Source organism: Colletotrichum tamarilloi (assembly GCF_030869305.1).
Source record: "Colletotrichum tamarilloi strain Tom-12 chromosome Unknown Scaffold_53.1, whole genome shotgun sequence".
Classification (NCBI taxonomy): Eukaryota; Fungi; Ascomycota; class Sordariomycetes; order Glomerellales; family Glomerellaceae; genus Colletotrichum; species Colletotrichum tamarilloi.
In genome coordinates this window covers 700-19,651 of record NW_026849436.1, presented here as the reverse complement: position 1 = coordinate 19,651, position 18,952 = coordinate 700, and the positions used below count along the sequence as shown (strand labels likewise).

Here is an 18,952-nt window from a genome sequence, read left to right as displayed (position 1 = left end):
CATTTTGTCGTCTATAAAGCGGGGACCGAGGACTCCAAAGCCTCTCTTCGAGCTTCCCAAGCCAACCAATCTGACCTCGTTGTCCTACTCCCGCGTTAGCAATGCCATTGTGACCAAACCTGTGAATGAATACATACGGCAGCAATCCCATCGAGTTAACCTTCCAAACCGCCAGCGCTAGGGCCACGAATTGCATAGCGACGTATGCCAGCTTGACCTGCAGCATCTTGGCCTTGTTTGTTTCTGACTCGAACCTCTCGAATGCCTGGTTCACCGCGGTGAGACCCATCAGAGGATTTTTGAAAGCCATGAAGACCATCATGATGCTGAAGATCTGGAGCGAGTTGCCGGACATATACATCATGATTGCCGTCATTGGCAGGTTCTTGACGGGGGCGAGCGCCACCTCCCACGCCTTCTTGACTTTCAGAGTATCCATCTCCTCGGGTGTCTGTTGCTTGCGCGGCTGGATAGCCTTCTGGTCCTTCTGCTTCTACAGACACAACTTAGCTTCCGATGATTGCTTGAGGCGGGCCGCTGTGAGCTTACCTTGGAGCCGGACGAGGTCTGCGACGGGTAGCCTGGGGGATCGGAGATGCCGGGGACCTTGGACTTAGCAGCAGGGGGAGACTGTAGGTCTGCCACCCATCGCGGGATATCGCCATTGACCAAAGCCATGATCGGAGTATGTATGTCGAGCTTCGTTAGTCGAGCGCGCGGTCGGAAGCTTAAAGGATTCGAATGCAGGTGTTGAGACGAAAGCTGCCAAACAGTTCCCGCGATGACGGGCTGTCGTTGGGAAGCAGTTCTCCACAAAAAGGGCCGGCTAAACCCTGGAAACACAATCCGACGCGCACCCCACGCAGTTCCATTGACGGGCAGCGGCTGCGCTTATTCTTTATCGGCTGACCGATAAGGCCCAGTTTCGGACCTGTCGCACTCCACTGCGGAACGGCGGGAGCTTTGGGAATCCAACGTTGAACTTCCCCTTAAACAACTGGAAATCGCATCCCCGGATTGCCCGCGAGAAACAAACGATAGCCGACCGCACCCCGTACCGTCGCATCGAGCAAAGCGAATCCTCCCAAATCGCCCACGATAGACATCGGCCACAGCAGCTGGTGTAGAGACAAAAAGAAGGTTGTCCGGCATTTCAGCTCAACGACACGTTGATCAAGCAGAGGCCTCTTCGATTGGCCGCAACCCCCCGGCACCAACGACGCATGTGACATCCCTTCTGCCTCTGCACCCCTCCCACTATCCAAGACAAGTCAAGGAAGCACTGCGTCTTCCCGCCAACTTTTGCGACCCCGTTCCGATCGAGTGGCTTGGCCCTAGTACAGGGAAGCCAAAGTCGACATACATCGCGCAGCTGGGCGTGAGGGGTCCTAGGGTGTTATCGCCCACCACGACGCGATCGAGAACCGGCAGAGAGCTTGTCGGGACACCCGTACGGAGGGATCCTGCCTGAGAATCGCCTTACGCGCCACCACACCGACCGCTGTGTCTGATACCAGGAGAAAGCCGCCATCATGTCGAGCGCACAGGGTGGAGGAGACTCCAAGTTGTTTGCCAGGGTAAGAATTCGTTCTTGTCTCTCCTAATTTCGTTGCGCATACATGTCTTGCCGTTGGACAACGTCCTTCGCGAATTCTGTACCAAAATCCTTCGATATTTGTCTGAGACAAGCTGAGCTTGTTATCTGGGACTTATTCCTACTACTGTCTGCCCCGCCGTCCCCAATACCACCAGCCTTGCTGTGCCTTCCGGTCTCGAGCTTCAGCTTCCCCTCTCATCATATGTTGCTGGCGCAATCGTCTTCACCTCACCTCACGTTTTCTACCTTGGATGCTGTCGTCCTATGTGTCGCCCGCCATGTTTATGGCCTACGTGCCCCCGCCGACTTACGTCAATAAACTAATAACCTCCAAGGGCAAAGTCGCAGAATTGCGGCTGGAACTCAACAGCGGCGGCAAGAAGGACAAGAACTATGCGAGCAAGAAGATTGCGCTGAAGAAGATCGTCGCCAACATGACCATGAGCAACAATGATATGGTCGCGCTATTCCCCGACATCATCGGCTGCATGCATATCCAGAGTCTCGAGATCAAGAAGATGTACTACCTCCCGATAGCTCCCCACGGAATATTCAGGTGTTGACGAACCATTTAGGTGCTTCTTGTTCCTGGTCAATTACGCAAGGATGCGACCAGAAATTGCCGTCCAGGCTATTCCTGTCCTGGAGCAGGTGAGCGCGGCCCCTTGACTTCCTGAGAAGTCAGTTGATTAACGTCGCCCCAGGATATGGAAGATCACAATCCGCTGGTCAGAGCGTTGGCCCTGCGAACGATGTCTTACATACATGTCCGGGAATTCGTCGAGGCGACTGTTCCTTTGGTCAAGCACATGTTGAAGGACGCGGATCCATACGTGAGGAAGACGGCCGCCTTCTGCGTCGCAAAGCTATATGACCACGATAGGCGCATGATCGAGGGTTCAGATCTAATCGACAGGCTCAACACGCTTCTCAGAGATGACAACCCTACCGTAGTGGCCAGTGCGCTAGCATCGTTGATGGACATTTGGGAGCGTAGTGACGCCATCAAACTTACCATCGACTACAGCAATGCCTCCAAGATGGTGGCTATCCTTCCCGACTGCTCAGAGTGGGTACTATCAATCGCTTTGCAAAGGCTGTTGCTGACAATCATGGCAGATGGGGTCAAACATATATCCTCGAGGCACTCATGTCATATGTGCCTCAGGAGTCAGGGGAAGCCTTGCTTCTTGCCGAGCGCATATCGCCGCGTCTTTCACATTCAAACTCAGCCGTCGTGCTCACCTGCATCCGTGTCGTTCTGTATCTCATGAACTACATCTCGGACCAGAGACAGATCGCAATCCTGTGCAAAAAGCTATCTCCTCCCCTGGTGACGCTCCTTGCCAAGGGCCCAGAAGTACAGTACCTCGCTCTACGAAACGCTCTCTTGATCTTGCAGCGTCGACCTGAAGTCTTGCGCAACGACATTCGCGTCTTCTTCTGCAAGTATAACGACCCCATCTACGTCAAGGTCACGAAGCTCGAGCTCATCTTCATGCTCGCCAACGAAAACAACATCGATGAGGTCCTCACCGAACTTAGAGAGTACGCGACGGAAATCGACGTTCACTTCGTTCGCAAGGCAGTGCGAGCGATAGGCAAACTGGCTATCAAGATCGAGCCGGCAGCGCGGCAGTGTATCAACCTGCTCCTCGAACTGGTTGCGACCAAGATCACGTATATTGTACAGGAGGCCACGGTCGTTATTAGAAACATCTTCCGCAAGTATCCGAACCAGTACGAGTCCATCATCGGCACTCTCTGCGAGCACCTCGACTCTCTCGACGAGCCGGAAGCAAAGGCTGCAATGGTTTGGGTCATTGGACAGTACGCGGACAGAATAGAGAACAGCGAGGCACTCCTGGAAGACTTTTTGTACTCGTTCGCCGAGGAGCCGGTAGAAGTGCAACTGGCACTGCTCACGGCGACCGTCAAGCTCTTTATCCAGAGACCAACCAAGGGTCAAGAGCTGGTGCCTCGCGTCCTCAAGTGGGCGACGGAAGAGACGGATAACCCGGATCTTCGCGACAGAGCGTACATGTACTGGCGACTCCTATCGACAGACATGGCCGCAGCCAAGCAGATCGTCATGGGCGAGAAGCCGCCCATCACGGCCGAATCCGAGCGCCTCGACCCGGCCACACTCGAAGAGATGTGCCTCAACGTCGGCACGCTCGCTACGGTGTACCTGAAGCCGGTGCAGACCGTCTTCCGCTCAGCGCGGCCCAAGAAGCTGACGGACTCGCCGGCGCTGCAAAAGCACCTCCTCCCGACGTCCATCGAAAACCAGAAGAGCTTGAGTATGCTCGGCATGGGCGGACAGGCCCAGGATTATAACATGCACGGCCAGCACATCGCCAACGACCCGGCGGCGGCCAACGGCGAAATGGCGCAGGCGGTCAACGACGCGGACGCGTACTTTAACAGTATCGGACCGCAGCAGATGGCGGCCATGAGGATCGACCAGGGAGACGTGTTTGGTGAGACTGGGGGTTACGAGACGGGGTATGTGGTGAATCAGCACGCCCCGCAGCAGGTGGTGCAACCAGCGCAGGGGAGCAATGGTGATTTGCTGGTGCTGTAAGAAGACACATGCGACGACGAGCTCAGTGGGATGTGTGTTGGAGGAGGAGTAGGATTTTTGTTTGACTGTAGGCTACGAAACGAAAGGATATCCTCGGTATTTTAGTAATGGCAGTGTGAGGGAAAAGTTGACAAGTAGCAAATTCGAGGAAGTCATTGGCCGTACTGATCTCCGTGTGCCCGAGGATGGAGAGCAACCTCCAGCATACCTGACTGAGTATACTAGCATGTTCGTGTATCTCTAGGTTAATATAACTAGGTTGGCGTTCCCTCAACCTATAGAGTAGGAAAGGACACAACATGGAATCCAAAGAAGAAGCTGCGGAGAAAATAGATTCTTCTTTCGTCATCTCCCCTATTTCATACCTTCTTCGATGCATGCGCGAGCAGATGCCAGAACCTACAGGCTTGAGATGTGATGAGTATTTGTCTTAAAAAGCCATTGGAGAGTTCAGACAAAGACAAGACCAAGTCGTGCAATGCGGGCGCACGACAGATGTTTGTTTAGCGGCGGGCCTCGACGGGAGGTCTAAGGGGTCCGGCCGGAACCTTGAGTTTTAGGAGGAATCGACAGTTCTAAGGGGCCGATGGGATAAGCTACTGGACCGTACTACCTACAGAAATGCAGGCAAGCTGTAGTTCTTTTCGTAAATGTGAAAGGAGAGCAGTCATCAGGACCCTCAGAGCGTGGCGGAGCACACAAGTCCGGCTCCGGCTTTGGATTGGTGCCGTGGTCTTGATTCCCGTCAGTACCTTAGGTAAGGCAAAGTCGGCAAGGTCGGTAACTTGGTATCAGCTTCTGCTGTTGTTTGCGACGATATGGTCGACAAGTCGGGCAGGTCAACTAAGACTTGGGCGCAATGCCGGTCCATTGGGGCTGTATGTTGGTGTCCTGGATTTTGGACGGACCGGCGCAAGCGAGTGGAGTCTCCATTGTTTCTCCCGTCACCCCGCGATTTCTGTCCGGACAGAGATCGTGGATCCCGGTTCGAAGATTGTGTCGCCCACCAATGATGGATTTCAGATATTGCTTTTTCCACGTCGTCTTCTTCGCATTTTCTATTTTCCAAGTCGTCGGTACGAGAGTCAGAACGAGAAACATTCGCTTCAATCGTAACTCGTGCACTGGGGCACTACACCGTTCCCGGTTCCCCCGATGAAGGATCTGGACAATGGTGTTAAGAAGACGTCAACAGTAACCCAAAGGAGCAGGAGACTCGGACTACTCTCGGTGGGCCATGGCTGGCCATTGTCGACAGTCCCCCATCCTCAAAGGGATTGGTTGGGAACCCCGGGCATCTTTTCCGCTGGAGCCGTGGATGGATCTGGGCGCCCGACGACAACACACACGATCTGGTCCGAAAAGCTTTGGGAGTCTGGATGCGGCAGTCCTATGAGTAAACGATTACTCTTCTACCCGTGTTACGGCCATCAGATCTGCCCAGGGCCTGTGTCCCGCCCAGTGAACATGTGAACCTGGCATAGGTGGTTCTCCTCGCCCTAGCAGATCTGTAACGAGGATCTCGCACTTCGTCTGGACGTTGCAGAGCACCGGCTTGAAAGACAACAGGCCAAAGCATGGAAAGCTCGTGCTCTGCGTCGCTAGCCCTCGAATGCTTCCCCTGTAGACTCTTTGGGTTTTGAGTATGTGCGTGCACTACATTGGTTTCCCTCGTGCCTGCGTGTTGCATTGGTGTCAAATAAGGCCATGGGGCGACAGGCGAAATAAGCCTGAGGAGAGTTTCGGGTTCCTGACAGTCTTATCCCATCTTCAGAAACATCAACATAACACCCTCACACACTAATCTGATGGTCCTGGGAGGCTGAGAGTGCGAAAAACACAAAGCGGTGACGAAGCCAACCGTACGTCTTGTAATGCTGCGAGGTCGTAACCAATCCAGCCGCTTTTTGTTTTTTGTTGCCTGCCGTACCCCTAGACGAATCTGTTTCCCACACGCGTATGGGGTGCTGCTGAAACATTGCACGTCTATCTTTCTATATCGCGCTTGAGTTGAGGAAAATGAGGGGATTTCAGATGCCCAGAGAAGGGGCGCCGTGGCGGGGACCGCAGACTAGCCTGTCCCTGCGAGGAAGGGGAACTGGACCGGTGAGGGCACCATCGGTGGGTACGTATCGGAACTGACACAGCCTCGACCGACTGATGATGCGGCTGACTGCAGGCGAACTGAAAGATGGTTGTAGGTAATTAGGTGGTTGGTCTAGATTAGTGGCAATGACACTGACGGTTGGAAATTTGACAGGCAGCGTCTGGGTGCGTTTCCTCTGCTCTGTTACGGCGCGTGTGCCATTTGATCCTTTCCATTCCCTCGCTCCCGTTCCCGTTTCCCCCGCGAGACGCCCAGATCTGGAGACGGAAGGAATGCGAACGGTGCGTGCGGTTGGGAATGTGTCACATTGCGAAATAATAGCGTCCTGTCTTCTGGAGCGGTGACGGCGGGGGAGGGCACCCGTGGACGCCGCGGTCAAGTTAGCGAATGCACTAGCCTTGGCCGAGTCCAGCAGGCGTGAAGATACTCGGAATGGTATTTGTATGAATCGATGTTTTATCAATTGGTGCGCACTCGGATACTTTGATTTCGAGGAGCATGCGATGAGATGGCGAATAATGGTGCAAGTGCAAAATAGATGAATGGAGGAGGAAGCATTGGGGAAACACTGGAATTGAGGAACTTGAGGGACTCCAGATTGGGAAAGGAGACGGGAAGGAAGACCTGGAGAAAGTGGTTCTTTCCTCTTCCAACGTCATGGTTGCCCCTTCTCTTTAAGTCTGAGGTGCGCCTTCCCGACAATCTCAGGTACTCGCATTGCTTTCCACTAGACGGACTGTACTTCGCGACAAGTATCGTTGTCAGGGAATGAGAAAGAAGGAATCAGTCAAACTTGCAACAAGAGGCATAGGGCCGCGAGAGTACCTTAACTGAGGAACACCGAGGGAAACTACAGCAACCACCCCGTTCCCACAAACTATTCAGTCGCGGCGGTTGCAACTCCGGCCAACATCTCGAATGGCCGATTGTTGTTTCTGCTCGCCAGCCAGTCTCGATTTGAAATAGGTACTTCGGATCGGTCCTACTCTCTGTTTTTCTAAGCAGCTAACCCACGACCGAGAAGCAACATCAAACATCAAGGATGACGACCAGGACAGCAGCTGGAACTTGGTGACCGAGAAGAAGATAAAAGAGAGCAAGCTTGTGACACCCTCCACAACATCCTCGACCCTTGATCGGCTTCGCCCTTTGCTGCCGATATCCGCCGCCGCCGCGTCTATCGCCATCGCCGCCGCCTCCGCCGTAGCAGCTTTGTCAAGGAGGGCCTGATAGACGAAACAGCCCGCACGACTCGACTAATACCGACCGCTCGGAAATTCGACGGGAGACGACGTGATTGCCGGGTACATCGTCATAGCACCACCCTGTCTAGTCTTGTCTACATACGTGCCCACCTCGATTACCTTACCGTAAGGCAGGTACTCACGTACTGTTCCTAGAGGTACATTCCTGCCAGGAAGAGCGTGAGGGTAACCATCGAGACACGAGACGACCAAACGCCGCTTCGGCAGCGAAGCACCGCTCTCCCCTACCGACCGACCTTCCTTAGGTAACCATACCTTACCGATACTCGGGAACGGATACAATCATCTACCAGCAGCAAACTCACATGATCTTCCCTACCGACGACAGAGAAGATCTGTTCGCACACGTACCTGGCAAATTCCGCGACTCTTTCGCCTCCAGCACAACTTGGAAGTTGGAACGGAATCATTGCCGAGCCATCCAGCCCAGCCCGTCCACTCAACCTACCTACCTTGCCTAGTCTGGATTACTAGGTAGTGTGGTAGTATAGTCAGTCAGCCAGTCCACTCGCCCGGCCTCAGCAAAGCAGCGTCCCCAGCCTGCCCAGCCGAGCCCAGCACTGGAAACTGGAGACTGGAGACTGGAGACTGGAGACTGGAGTGCAGGTGGAAAAGAGAGACAACGCCCACGGCCCACGGCCCAAGAGCCACGCCTTCCAAGTTCCGCCAAGCCATCTCCCCATTCGACATTCCCGTCAGGTCCTCTCTCCCACGTCTCCTTCTCCAACTCTCGGCCCCGGGTCTCCATTTTATCCTTCCTTTTTCCCACCTCGCTGGTTGGGCTTGAACTTGGACTGGTCGAACGCCCACGCTTTGGATGCACTGATCACCCGCCTTTACCACCCGCTTCCGCCTTCAGCGTTCCCGTCCAACATCCTGAACGACCCCCCCAAATCCTGGCAACTGCCACAACACCGGCCTTGCTACCCACGCCAACTGGTACCATCCCGACTGGCGTCTCTGCGTCGCTGTGCCTCTGCGTCTGACCGTCTCACCCGAAGACTGCAATTCATCCCCCCGATTCTCTTCCGCGAAACACTGAGATCCCACTCGTCGAAATATCCTCAACTTTTTCGCAGACTGCCGCATGCATTGAGCCACTGTATCCGATTCGGTTCCAATCTCAATCACCACGAGCCCGCGCTCCTCGAGGCTCGACGCTGCCGTTGCTCTTGCCTGTGATCCGCAATGGCCGATACCAAACCCGCCGACGCCAACACGACCGTCGGCCAATCACCCAAGGACTCTTCGGCGGCGCCAAAGGATACCATTCCAATGAAGACCCTCCCTCAATCCTCGTCGACGGAAGCCGACGCCGCCGCAGCAGACACAACGAGGCCGACGACTACTTCATCAAGCAAGACACCCGGCGCTGCGGCATCAACACAGCCTGAAGCCAGCACGTCGGCCGTGGGCGATGCCGACGATTCAATCGAGCCGTCAACCAAAGGAAAGGAGAAGGACTCGCTTTCGTCGCCAGCGACCAAGACTCAGGATGACTCCATGGCCATCGGTCCCTCTGTCGATGACGTCCAGCCCGTCACCAACTCTCCAGCGGATGGCCCAGTCTGCAACATCACCCTGTTGCTCACTACTGGTGCAAGGCACCCTTACAAATTGGACGAAAAGTACTTGACAAAGAGAAACGTCAATGTTCCTGGATTGACCGAGGCCGGAAAGAAGGACCCCTTCACTATCAGTGTTTATACCTTGAAGGAACTCATCCTCAGGGAGTGGCGTGAAGAATGGGATGCCAAGCCTGCGAGCCCCAGCAGTATACGTTTGATTCATTTCGGAAAGCTGCTGGACGATAAGGACCAATTGAAACGTAGGTTTTCCCTGATATCTACGTTTCCCTTGATTCATCTAACCTTGTTCCAGAATACCACTTCAGTGCTGAGGCAGCCAACGTTGTACACATGACCGTCCGGCCAGCCGATATCGTTGAGGAAGAAGAACCTAAGGGAGGCAATAAGTCAACCTCTGGCGGCGGCCGCAACCGAGAAGGTGGCGGTGGATGCTGTGTTATCTTATGATCGAGCGGTCCCAAGATCTGGGCCCTTTTCTTCTGCGATCATCACTCCTTTCCTTTAACATCTCGCCCCCGCCGAACAAGAGCCATTCCTTTCTAGTGGGGAGAATGACATGCATGGAAGAAGAGCAGGCGAGAAAAGACTCCATTGGGTCAATCTGGCTTGAGTGCTCTGCATGGTACGGTACACGATACAAAGAGGCAGGGGCCTAGCCGGGGTCATGGTTTCGACAATGCATGCAATTCCAGAAGTGCCCAGAATGGATGGGCTAGTCGGTCTGGTGAGGCCTTCGGTCACGGTGTTGCGATGGGTCTTTGATTTTTTCTCATGTCTTGCGTGTCTCTCTCCATGGAGGCCACCCCGACATCCATCGAGCGTATTACAAAGAGCGAAGACAATAAGGGGACATTCGGAGTACAACGGCGTATCATAGCTTTGTGTATTTGTTCTGGTTGATTCTTCTCCACGCCCCGTCTATGGGTGTTGTCCATAGGATAGTAGAACGCATTCTATTCCATCTACCTGGACGCTTCGGTGAATTCCTTCTATGGCCTTGACATTTCCTTTGCCGCGCCGTCCTGATGTCATGACGCATATCGTAGTAATACAATTCCAACCCTGGTCCTCCTGTCGCATCCCTCTGATCCAGGAGCCCAGGTCCGCTCTCGGTCATTCCAACCCCGTCATATCTCTCAAGCTTTCTCTCTATTACTCTCAAATCTTGAGCTTCCTCTCCATCTCGTCGTGCATACCAACGATGCCCACGCTCTCCTCGCCGGAGTAGACGTCCTCCCACGTGACGCTGGAGTCCTTGCCGCGGAGGATCTCCTCGTGGACGGAGGCCTTTTGTCCGCCGAGGGCGAGGGGCCGCCACTCGCCGTTTTGCGTAATCTTGAGCTCCATCTGGCGGCGGATGGGTTCGGCGAGGCCAAAGGTGCGGCGGAGCGTCTCCATGCGCATGCCTTCCTGGGTGGCCTCCCAGTTCTTGAGGCGGGACTCGAGAGGGTGGGCGGAGGCGGCGACGTTGTCTTTGGCGTCGTAGGCGGACTGGCCTACGCCGGCGCGGAGGGTGTCATGGACGCCCGGTGCCGAGGGGGCGTTGGCGCCTGCGGCGAAGGTTGTGGGTTGGTTTGCGGCGGGGACGATTCGCATCTGGAGGGGGACGATGTTAGTTTGGGAGGGGGTTCCGTGATGGAGGGAAGGTGGATTGGAGGTGGGAGACGACATACCGACATCTTGAAGGTTCTTCGGGGTGGACTGTGGTTATTGGGAGGAGAGGTTTCGTTTGGGGGATCGTGTTGATTGAGATGGAGCTGAACGAGCTGGGTGACGATTATGGGAGCTTGCGCTGCGTTGATGTGCCTGGAGCTCTCCGGCGTGCCTGCTGGCTGCTGCTACCCAGTCGTGCCAGTCGGTCCCGCCATTACCTCAGCGAGATGGATCGCACGTGACTTCCAGGCTGAAATGCAGGCGCGGCAACCTCAATCCTTAGCGTACCTGATCCCTGTCGGTCTTTTCTTTCCGCTCCCCGGACACGGATCCACATTACGGGTGGGGCGATGACGGCCGAGCTTCGACACCGAGATCGCAGCTGGTTTTACGTACTTGTACCCAAAAGTCCGGGGAAAGCTGCCCCGGATTTTTCTTTTTTTCGAGGGGAAGGAAGAGTCACAATGTGAAAGTCATCCCACGACTATCCCAACGACGCGATATCAAGGGTAACGGTGGTTAATTGGCGTTGATTCCGCTCGCTCAGACAGTGAATCGCTCAATCTCTCCCATTGAAGCAGGCACACATACATACACCCTCTTTAAATCACAATGAGGATACCGAATCGTTCTCCCCCGATCCTAAGGATCGCCAACGGCTCCTTTTACCGGCGCCACCCCAACACGCACACCACGCACCCGAACCCGCCCCTCTTCACGGACCTGAACCTCGAGCTGTCCTCCGCCACCGCCGCCGACAAGAACAAGAACCACTGGTGCATCGTCGGCCCCTCGCTCTCGGGCAAGACGACGCTGCTGCAGGTCCTCCGCGGCCAGCACCTCGCGATCCCGCCCACGGCGCGAACGTACCCGTACCTCTCCACCGAGGTCGTCCCGCCACGCCTGCGGAGTGCCAATAGGGCGATACAATATGTCGGTTTCGACGGTGACGGCGGGTTGGGCGGCGGGCACACTACGAGTGCGTACCTCGCCGCGCGATACGAGTCGAGGAGGGAGAATACGGATTTCTCGCTGCGGGATTACTTGATCGGCAACACGGAGCTGAATCCGCTCGATACCTTACCGGGGGAGGAGAACCTAATGCCGCCGGAGCTCGTGGAGAGGGTCGTGAAGGACCTGAGGCTGGAGCCGCTGCTGGATCTCCCCGTCGCGTTCCTGAGTAACGGCCAAGGACGTCGCGCGCGCATCGCGAGGGCGCTGTTGGCCACGCCGGAGGTGCTGCTGCTGGATGAGCCGTTCATGGGGCTCGATCCCCCGACCGTGGCCGGGTTGAGTCCCGTGTTGGAGGGGATCGCGGAGCGGGCGAGTCCGAGGCTGGTGTTGAGTGCGCGGCCGCAGGATCCGCTGCCCGAGTGGATCACGCATTTGGTGTACTTGCGTGGGGACTGTCAGGTTGGGTCGATGGGGCCTAAGGAGGAGGTGTTGGAGGGGTTGAGGACGTATGTGAGGGGCGTGTGGAAGGGTGGGTTGAAGGAGGATGAGAGGTTGCCTGTGCATTCGCTTGTGGAGATGGGAAAGGTTTTGACTGTGAGGGGGGTGGAGGGGGATGGGCTCTTCTCGGCTGGAGAGAAGGATTCGCATGCTGTTGAGTCTGCTTCTTCTTCTTCTGCTGCTGAGACGTCGTTCTCGACTGCTGGGGAGACGGCTGTGGGTGAACCGCTGATTGAGATGGACGGGTGTCAGGTGCGGTACGGGAACAAGATCGCGCTGGGCAACTGGTCTCAGGAGACGCCGTCCGGGCCCAAGGACGGGCTGATCTGGACTGTCCGGCGAGGGGAGCGATGGGGCGTCTTCGGGCCGAACGGGTCGGGCAAGACGACCGTCGTGTCTCTCTTGTGCTCCGATCACCCGCAGACGTACTCCCTCCCCATCAAGCTGTTTGGCCGGAGCAGGTTGCCCGAGCCCGGGTCTGGGCAGCGGCCTGTCACGTTCTGGGATATACAGTCACGGATAGGGCACTCGAGTCCCGAGGTGCACCAGCACATGCCCCGTGGCTTGACTGTTCGACAGGTGTTGGAGAATGCCTGGGCGGATACGTTCAAGGGTATTCCTGTGTTGGATGATGAGGCACGGGGAAAGGTTGAGGCGACGTTGCGGTGGTTCACGCCGGAGTTGAACCCGGGATATCAAAAGGCTTCATCGTCTTCTGTCACGGGTGACGGAGGTGACCTCTCTTGGTCGGATAACTACCTCTTTGGCGGTCTCTCCTTCAGCGCCCAGCGCATCGCGTTGCTCCTGCGCGCTGTGATCAAGAATGCCGACGTGGTGGTGCTCGACGAGGCATTTAGCGGAATGGACGATGCTGTCAGAGACAAGTGTATGCTCTTCCTCGCTAAAGGAGAAGAGAAGACGTATAGCGGGGAGCGCATCGTGGACAGTGAGGTAGCCAAGGCAGGCCGAGTGCGGGTCAGGGGGTTGAGTGAGAGGCAAGCGTTGATCTGTATCAGCCACATCAAGGAGGAAGTGCCGGATTGTGTGCGAGAGTGGATTTGTTTGCCCGAGGCCAACGAAGGGTTGCCGGCGCGGTTTGGGCGGTTTGATGGGCCTTTGAGGACGGATGAGAAGCGGTGGAGGGCTCTTTGGGGTGTATGATATCTCTGGACCCAATGTTTTTCCTTGGCAGTTCACATGACGGAGAACAAGTTGGTCCAAAAGGACAACAGTACTGAGAGAACGAGGGCAGGAGAAGCCAATAGACTTTTGGTGGATATAGAAGTAGGTAGGTGATTGTTTACCCCAGAGGTGAGCTGCACATCATCCATGTGGGATAGATATCTCAGACGTTGGGTACCAAAGTGTATCCGTAGAAAGAGCCGCATGTGGAAAAGATAGACATTGAATACCAAAAGCAAATCATCCAAGCCCTCCTCCACCGTGGGCCTGTCAAAGCTACCTTGCTACATTGCCATTACCGTTTGGCGCAAAGATCGTGCTGTGGCCATGGGTGCAAGAGTTGACAGATTTGGCGGAGTGATGAGGTGCATGTGCAGGTGAGTGACGACCCACGGTACTTTGTACCTTACCTAAGGTGAGGTAATCAATCCATTTTGGGCGACAGGTTCAGGAACGGCCAGCGGGCCCCGGGGGCGCTAAGAAGGCGCTAACCGCTACGAGGTCCCACGAACAGGCTCAGCCCCCCTGCGCTGTACCTCGCCGGCCCGCTTTTCGCAGGCGGGACACCACACGAATCCCCTGCAGTCGTGTCCCGTTGCCCCGTCAACGCCATCGAAGTCTCCGATCCGCCCTGTTGCCCCTCAACACACTCGCGGATGCGCTGGGAGCAAAAGAGACACTAAGGTGCTGCGTATCCGAGAGGTGAGAAAGAGAATGGCGCAGGTTACAGGCGCAGAGTGATTGCCCATCCACGTTTTTTTCTTGACTCCCCCCAGCCTCCCCAACACTTGACCCTCCTTCCCGCAGCTTTGCCCAGATGCTTTACCTCCCTTGCTGCTCCTGCTCTCTGGCACATTGCTCCCTCTCATATCATCTCTCGAGATCCATCCCACTTTGCCAAAAAGCTAGTCTTTAGCATAACCACTACCACCATCACCAACCTTGCCGTTTGGGATTCCCATTGAGAATTTCCAACGGCGCTACCCTTTGTCGAGTTTCGACACTTACACCCTCACACCTACGTCTTGGACCCTCATTCCAGTCATCGAGACACTCACTAGGACCCGAATTGACGCCACGAGGCCGACCTGAGCTACGTCGATCCCTCGCCCACACAATCCCATCGTGGCGCCGGCCCGTTGCAAACAAAGAACACCCTTACGAGACCCGGCCCTTGAACAACAATCCAGTACAGCATTCCTCTAACCGTTTCGTCCCGGTAACCGGCGGCGCAAACAACATCTCATCATGGACCCAAATACCCCCTCGCGACCGCCCGACTACAGCCTCCCACCCTACGACGACCGCGACGACGACACTCCCACGGGACGCTCCAACAATCCCGCCGCCATTCGACTACTGACTTCAGTCGAGGAGCCCATCATGGACAGAGCACCGTACGTAACTCCCTCCGCGCCCCAGCAGTCGACTTCGGCTTCGACACCAGTCAGCGGCGCCAAGGGCGCATCGCGACAATTTCGTCATGCTTCTTCCACTTCTGCTACTACTCCTGTTTCCGCATCTTCTATTCCTCGCCTTCGGCAGGTTCACAAGACACCCGAGTCGTCGCCCAACCTCTTCCCACGCCCTCTATCGCTGCGCAGGAAGAAGTCGGACGCTGCAGACCCGGTGATCTCTACGCCGGACCACCTCGACGCATTGAGACAGCAGGAGGAAGGAAATCCAACTTCACCCTTGTCCCCAGCACCCGTCTACATACCGCGCTTAAGTGGCGTGGCCGCTGTCGACTTTGCAGACGCTCAGCGCACCTCTCGGATACCGGTGCGGTCTTCTACTGTAAAGTTGCAGAAAAGGACCAGGCCCAACTCCATCAGAGAGTCGCAAATTCGGGACAGTCTCCCCACCATACCAGAGGGCCCTTCGCTGCGGAAGAGTCAACTGCACCAGTCCTCCAGTTGTCCCGTTCCTCCATTGTCAGATGATTCTACCAATAACGCAAGCACAAGCTCACATGAGGAAACCAACAGGCCCCGATCCAGCAGACGGTCCTATGCGTCGTCCATCTTGTCCGACCGCTCCGCGTCCATTCGAGACCCCCCGAGCATGCCGCCGCCCGACTCAACCTACGTTCCCTTCCAAGGCCGCGATTACGCCCGCGAGTACGAGCGCACCTACGAGCAGGAGTATCAGGACGACTACCCGTACGAGTACCAATCAGGACGTCATTCACCAACAAGGACATATAGCCCTTCCCGCCTCTCGTCGGACTTTACAAGACCTCCGGCCTCGGGCATTTATGAGCCATCAGACCTCAATGGCAGCCCCAGACCGGGAACTCCGTCTTCAAGATATGGTGGTAGCCCCCGACGACCGCTTCCGCCTGCGCCGTTGTTCTCGACTGGTGCGAACCGTAACTCTGCCGCTTTTGCCGATGACGCCACAGTATCGATCCCTCTCCACGATAACGACGACGTATTCGGACCCGAGACCGACATCAGTGAGAGCCAGCCGATGAGAGAATCGTACATGTCCCACGACCAGGTTACGCTGAGCGAGGAAGATGCAGAGACCGACATCAATGAGAAAGTAGAGCATTACGGCCCGGCTCCGGATGGAATGCAAGAGCGCCGAGGTGTTCGCGCACCGCAGATGTCGAGAAAGGAGGTCCAGCTTATCAACGGAGAGCTGGTCTTGGAGTGTAAAATTCCTACCATTCTTTACAGTTTCTTGCCTCGCCGCGACGAGGTCGAGTTCACCCACATGAGATATACAGCCGTCACCTGCGACCCCGATGACTTTGTCGAACGCGGATACAAGCTTCGCCAGTCAATTGGCAAAACTGCTCGCGAGACGGAATTGTTCATCTGTGTCACCATGTACAACGAGGACGAGTTTGGCTTCACGAGAACCATGTACGCCGTCATGAAGAACATTTCTCACTTCTGCGCTCGTTCAAAATCGCGCACATGGGGTGATAATGGTTGGCAAAAGATTGTTGTCTGCATTGTGTCTGACGGCAGAGAAAAGATTCATCCTCGCACGCTCGATGCATTGGCGGCAATGGGTGTCTACCAGCACGGCATCGCCAAGAACTACGTCAACCAGAAGGCAGTGCAGGCCCACGTCTACGAGTACACAACACAAGTCTCGCTCGATTCCGATCTCAAGTTCAAGGGTGCCGAAAAAGGTATCGTGCCCTGCCAGTTGATCTTCTGTCTGAAGGAGAAGAACCAGAGGAAGCTCAACTCACACCGTTGGTTCTTCAATGCTTTCGGCAAGGCTCTGAACCCCAACGTGTGCATCTTGCTCGATGTTGGTACCAGGCCCGGCGGTACATCTCTGTACCACCTCTGGAAGGCTTTTGACAACGACTCCAACGTTGCCGGTGCTTGCGGAGAGATCAAGGCCATGAAGGGCAAGTTTGGAGTGAACCTCCTGAACCCCCTTGTCGCCTCTCAGAACTTTGAGTACAAGATGTCCAACATTCTCGACAAGCCTCTTGAATCCATCTTCGGGTACATTACCGTCTTGCCCGGTGCACTCAGTGCCTACCGATATCACGCTCTGCAGAACGACGAGACGGGCCATGGTCCTCTCAGTCAGTACTTCAAGGGAGAGACGCTGCACGGTCAGCATGCAGACGTGTTCACGGCAAACATGTACCTCGCCGAGGATCGTATCCTTTGCTGGGAGCTTGTCGCCAAGCGTGGTGAAAGCTGGGTTTTGAAATACGTGAAGGGATGTCACGGTGAAACCGATGTGCCAGGTAAGAGATCTGCTCTCATCATAGCTTACAATTACTGACATAGTCTACAGATACTGTTCCTGAGTTCATCTCGCAGAGACGTCGTTGGCTGAATGGTGCCTTCTTCGCTGCTGTGTACTCTCTCGTTCACTTCAAGCAGATTTGGTACACTGATCACACCATCACTCGCAAGATCCTCCTTCACATTGAATTTATCTACCAGTTCCTGCAGCTCATCTTCACCTACTTCTCCCTGGCAAACTTCTACCTGACCTTCTACTTCGTCGCAGGCGGTCTAGGCGATCCCCTGGTAGATCCCTTCGGTCACAGCATTGGTCAATACATCTTCACGGTCCTACGATACACTTGTGTCTTGCTCATCTGTGCGCAATTCATCCTATCGCTCGGTAATCGACCGCAAGGAGCAAAGAAACTGTACCTCTTCAGTATCGTCGTGTATTGTATCATCATGATCTACACGACATTTGCCACCTTCTACATCGTCATCCGTCAGCTAAAGGAGAAGGACAATCCGGAGATTCACATGGGCGAAAACGTCTTTACCAACTTCATTGTCTCGATTCTCTCGACTATCGGCTTGTACTTCGTCATGTCCTTCTTGTACCTGGATCCCTGGCACTTGTTCACTAGTGCGGCTCAGTACTTCATGCTTCTGCCTGCGTACATCTGCACTCTGCAAGTATACGCCTTCTGCAACACGCACGACGTTACCTGGGGTACCAAGGGAGACAACGTTATGAAGACTGATCTGGGTGGCGCTATTGGAAAGGGCAACAGTGTCGAGCTTGAAATGCCATCCGAGCAGCTTGATATCGATTCTGGCTACGACGAGGCGCTTCGCAACCTCCGTGATCGCGTCGAGGTTCCCCCCTCGCCCATCTCCGAGGCGCAGCTGCAGGAAGACTACTATAAGAGCGTGCGTACCTACATGGTGCTCTCGTGGCTTATCTGCAACGCCATTCTCGCCATGGCCGTGTCTGAGGCGTATAGCGAACGCGGCATTGGTGAAAACTACTACCTTGCCTTCATTCTCTGGTCTGTGGCGATTCTGGCTCTCTTCCGCGCCATCGGCTCTACCACGTTTGCTGTTCTCAACGTCATCAGCATGATTGTCGACGGCCAGGTGCGCATGAGTCTCAAGGTGCCCAAGTGGATGGGCGGATTCGGCGAAAAGGTCAGCGAGAAGATGAGCAGCGTGTCGAGTAGTGTTGGAAGCAGCGTCGGCGGAAGCAAGCTCAGCAGTGTGTTCAAGCGTTGATCCTCACTCAATCACCATCGGTGCCGATTGTCGGCGCTTGCTTCTTGCACTCTTGCTTTTGCTTCATATACACAGCGATGGCCTTCCTTCTGCTATTCTTTGACGACTGTCACGAGTTGACTTGCAGCTTTTTTGAGGCGTTTTATTGGTCGACGTTTTGCTTGCATTCTCCTTCATCTCCTATTGCGAAAAAAGTTGCAAGGAGGTAAGTTTGGGGACTCGTTAATTGTTTTTTGTTCTTCAGAGATATCACATGGGTTTTTGTGTTTTTTTTTGCGTCCTAACGAGACGAAATGAGATGAGAGCTGAGGAAATGCTTTTTGCTGTAATGAATGCTAGGTGGAATGTCGTGTACGTATTGGATCCCAATGTTCGGGGGTTGGGAATCATGAAGAAATGGCGGGGGATGCTGATGCAGGATATGTCGTAAGCGGCATGAGCATGAAGAGATGCGAAAGGAAAGATTGAAAGAGTCATGTGTAGATAGATGAGAATTAGCACGAACAAAAAAGAATGATAGGAATGATGTCTCGAG

General features: G+C 55.1%; 7 protein-coding genes across 7 annotated transcripts; 5 read left to right on the top strand and 2 right to left on the bottom strand.

The window, feature by feature from the left end:
• Positions 1-11: 11 nt before the first annotated feature.
• CTAM01_10813 (uncharacterized protein) lies at positions 12-678 on the bottom strand (the record flags this gene model as incomplete). The annotated part of the gene is made up of 3 exons (XM_060526825.1): positions 12-84; positions 138-493; positions 550-678. The coding sequence occupies 3 exons, from the start codon at positions 676-678 to the stop codon at positions 12-14; spliced, it is 558 nt and encodes a 185-aa protein (XP_060378473.1).
• A 1,197-nt stretch (positions 679-1,875) lies between these two features.
• CTAM01_10812 (uncharacterized protein) lies at positions 1,876-4,184 on the top strand (the record flags this gene model as incomplete). Its single annotated transcript, XM_060526824.1, has 4 exons — positions 1,876-2,117; positions 2,173-2,248; positions 2,302-2,666; positions 2,717-4,184. 4 exons carry the CDS (start codon positions 1,876-1,878, stop codon positions 4,182-4,184), a joined length of 2,151 nt encoding a protein of 716 aa, XP_060378472.1.
• Positions 4,185-5,043: 859 nt separating this feature from the next.
• Positions 5,044-5,343, top strand: CTAM01_10811 (uncharacterized protein; the record flags this gene model as incomplete). The annotated part of the gene is made up of 1 exon (XM_060526823.1): positions 5,044-5,343. One exon carries the CDS (start codon positions 5,044-5,046, stop codon positions 5,341-5,343), a length of 300 nt encoding a protein of 99 aa, XP_060378471.1.
• Positions 5,344-8,744: 3,401 nt separating this feature from the next.
• On the top strand, positions 8,745-9,592 carry CTAM01_10810 (uncharacterized protein; the record flags this gene model as incomplete). Its single annotated transcript, XM_060526822.1, has 2 exons — positions 8,745-9,384; positions 9,438-9,592. 2 exons carry the CDS (start codon positions 8,745-8,747, stop codon positions 9,590-9,592), a joined length of 795 nt encoding a protein of 264 aa, XP_060378470.1.
• Positions 9,593-10,303: 711 nt separating this feature from the next.
• Positions 10,304-10,824, bottom strand: CTAM01_10809 (proteasome maturation factor UMP1; the record flags this gene model as incomplete). Its single annotated transcript, XM_060526821.1, has 2 exons — positions 10,304-10,741; positions 10,819-10,824. 2 exons carry the CDS (start codon positions 10,822-10,824, stop codon positions 10,304-10,306), a joined length of 444 nt encoding a protein of 147 aa, XP_060378469.1.
• Positions 10,825-11,410: 586 nt separating this feature from the next.
• Positions 11,411-13,411, top strand: CTAM01_10808 (ABC transporter; the record flags this gene model as incomplete). The annotated part of the gene is made up of 1 exon (XM_060526820.1): positions 11,411-13,411. The coding sequence occupies one exon, from the start codon at positions 11,411-11,413 to the stop codon at positions 13,409-13,411; it is 2,001 nt and encodes a 666-aa protein (XP_060378468.1).
• Positions 13,412-14,680: 1,269 nt separating this feature from the next.
• CTAM01_10807 (chitin synthase) lies at positions 14,681-18,417 on the top strand (the record flags this gene model as incomplete). Its single annotated transcript, XM_060526819.1, has 2 exons — positions 14,681-17,159; positions 17,210-18,417. The coding sequence occupies 2 exons, from the start codon at positions 14,681-14,683 to the stop codon at positions 18,415-18,417; spliced, it is 3,687 nt and encodes a 1,228-aa protein (XP_060378467.1).
• Positions 18,418-18,952: the final 535 nt, after the last annotated feature.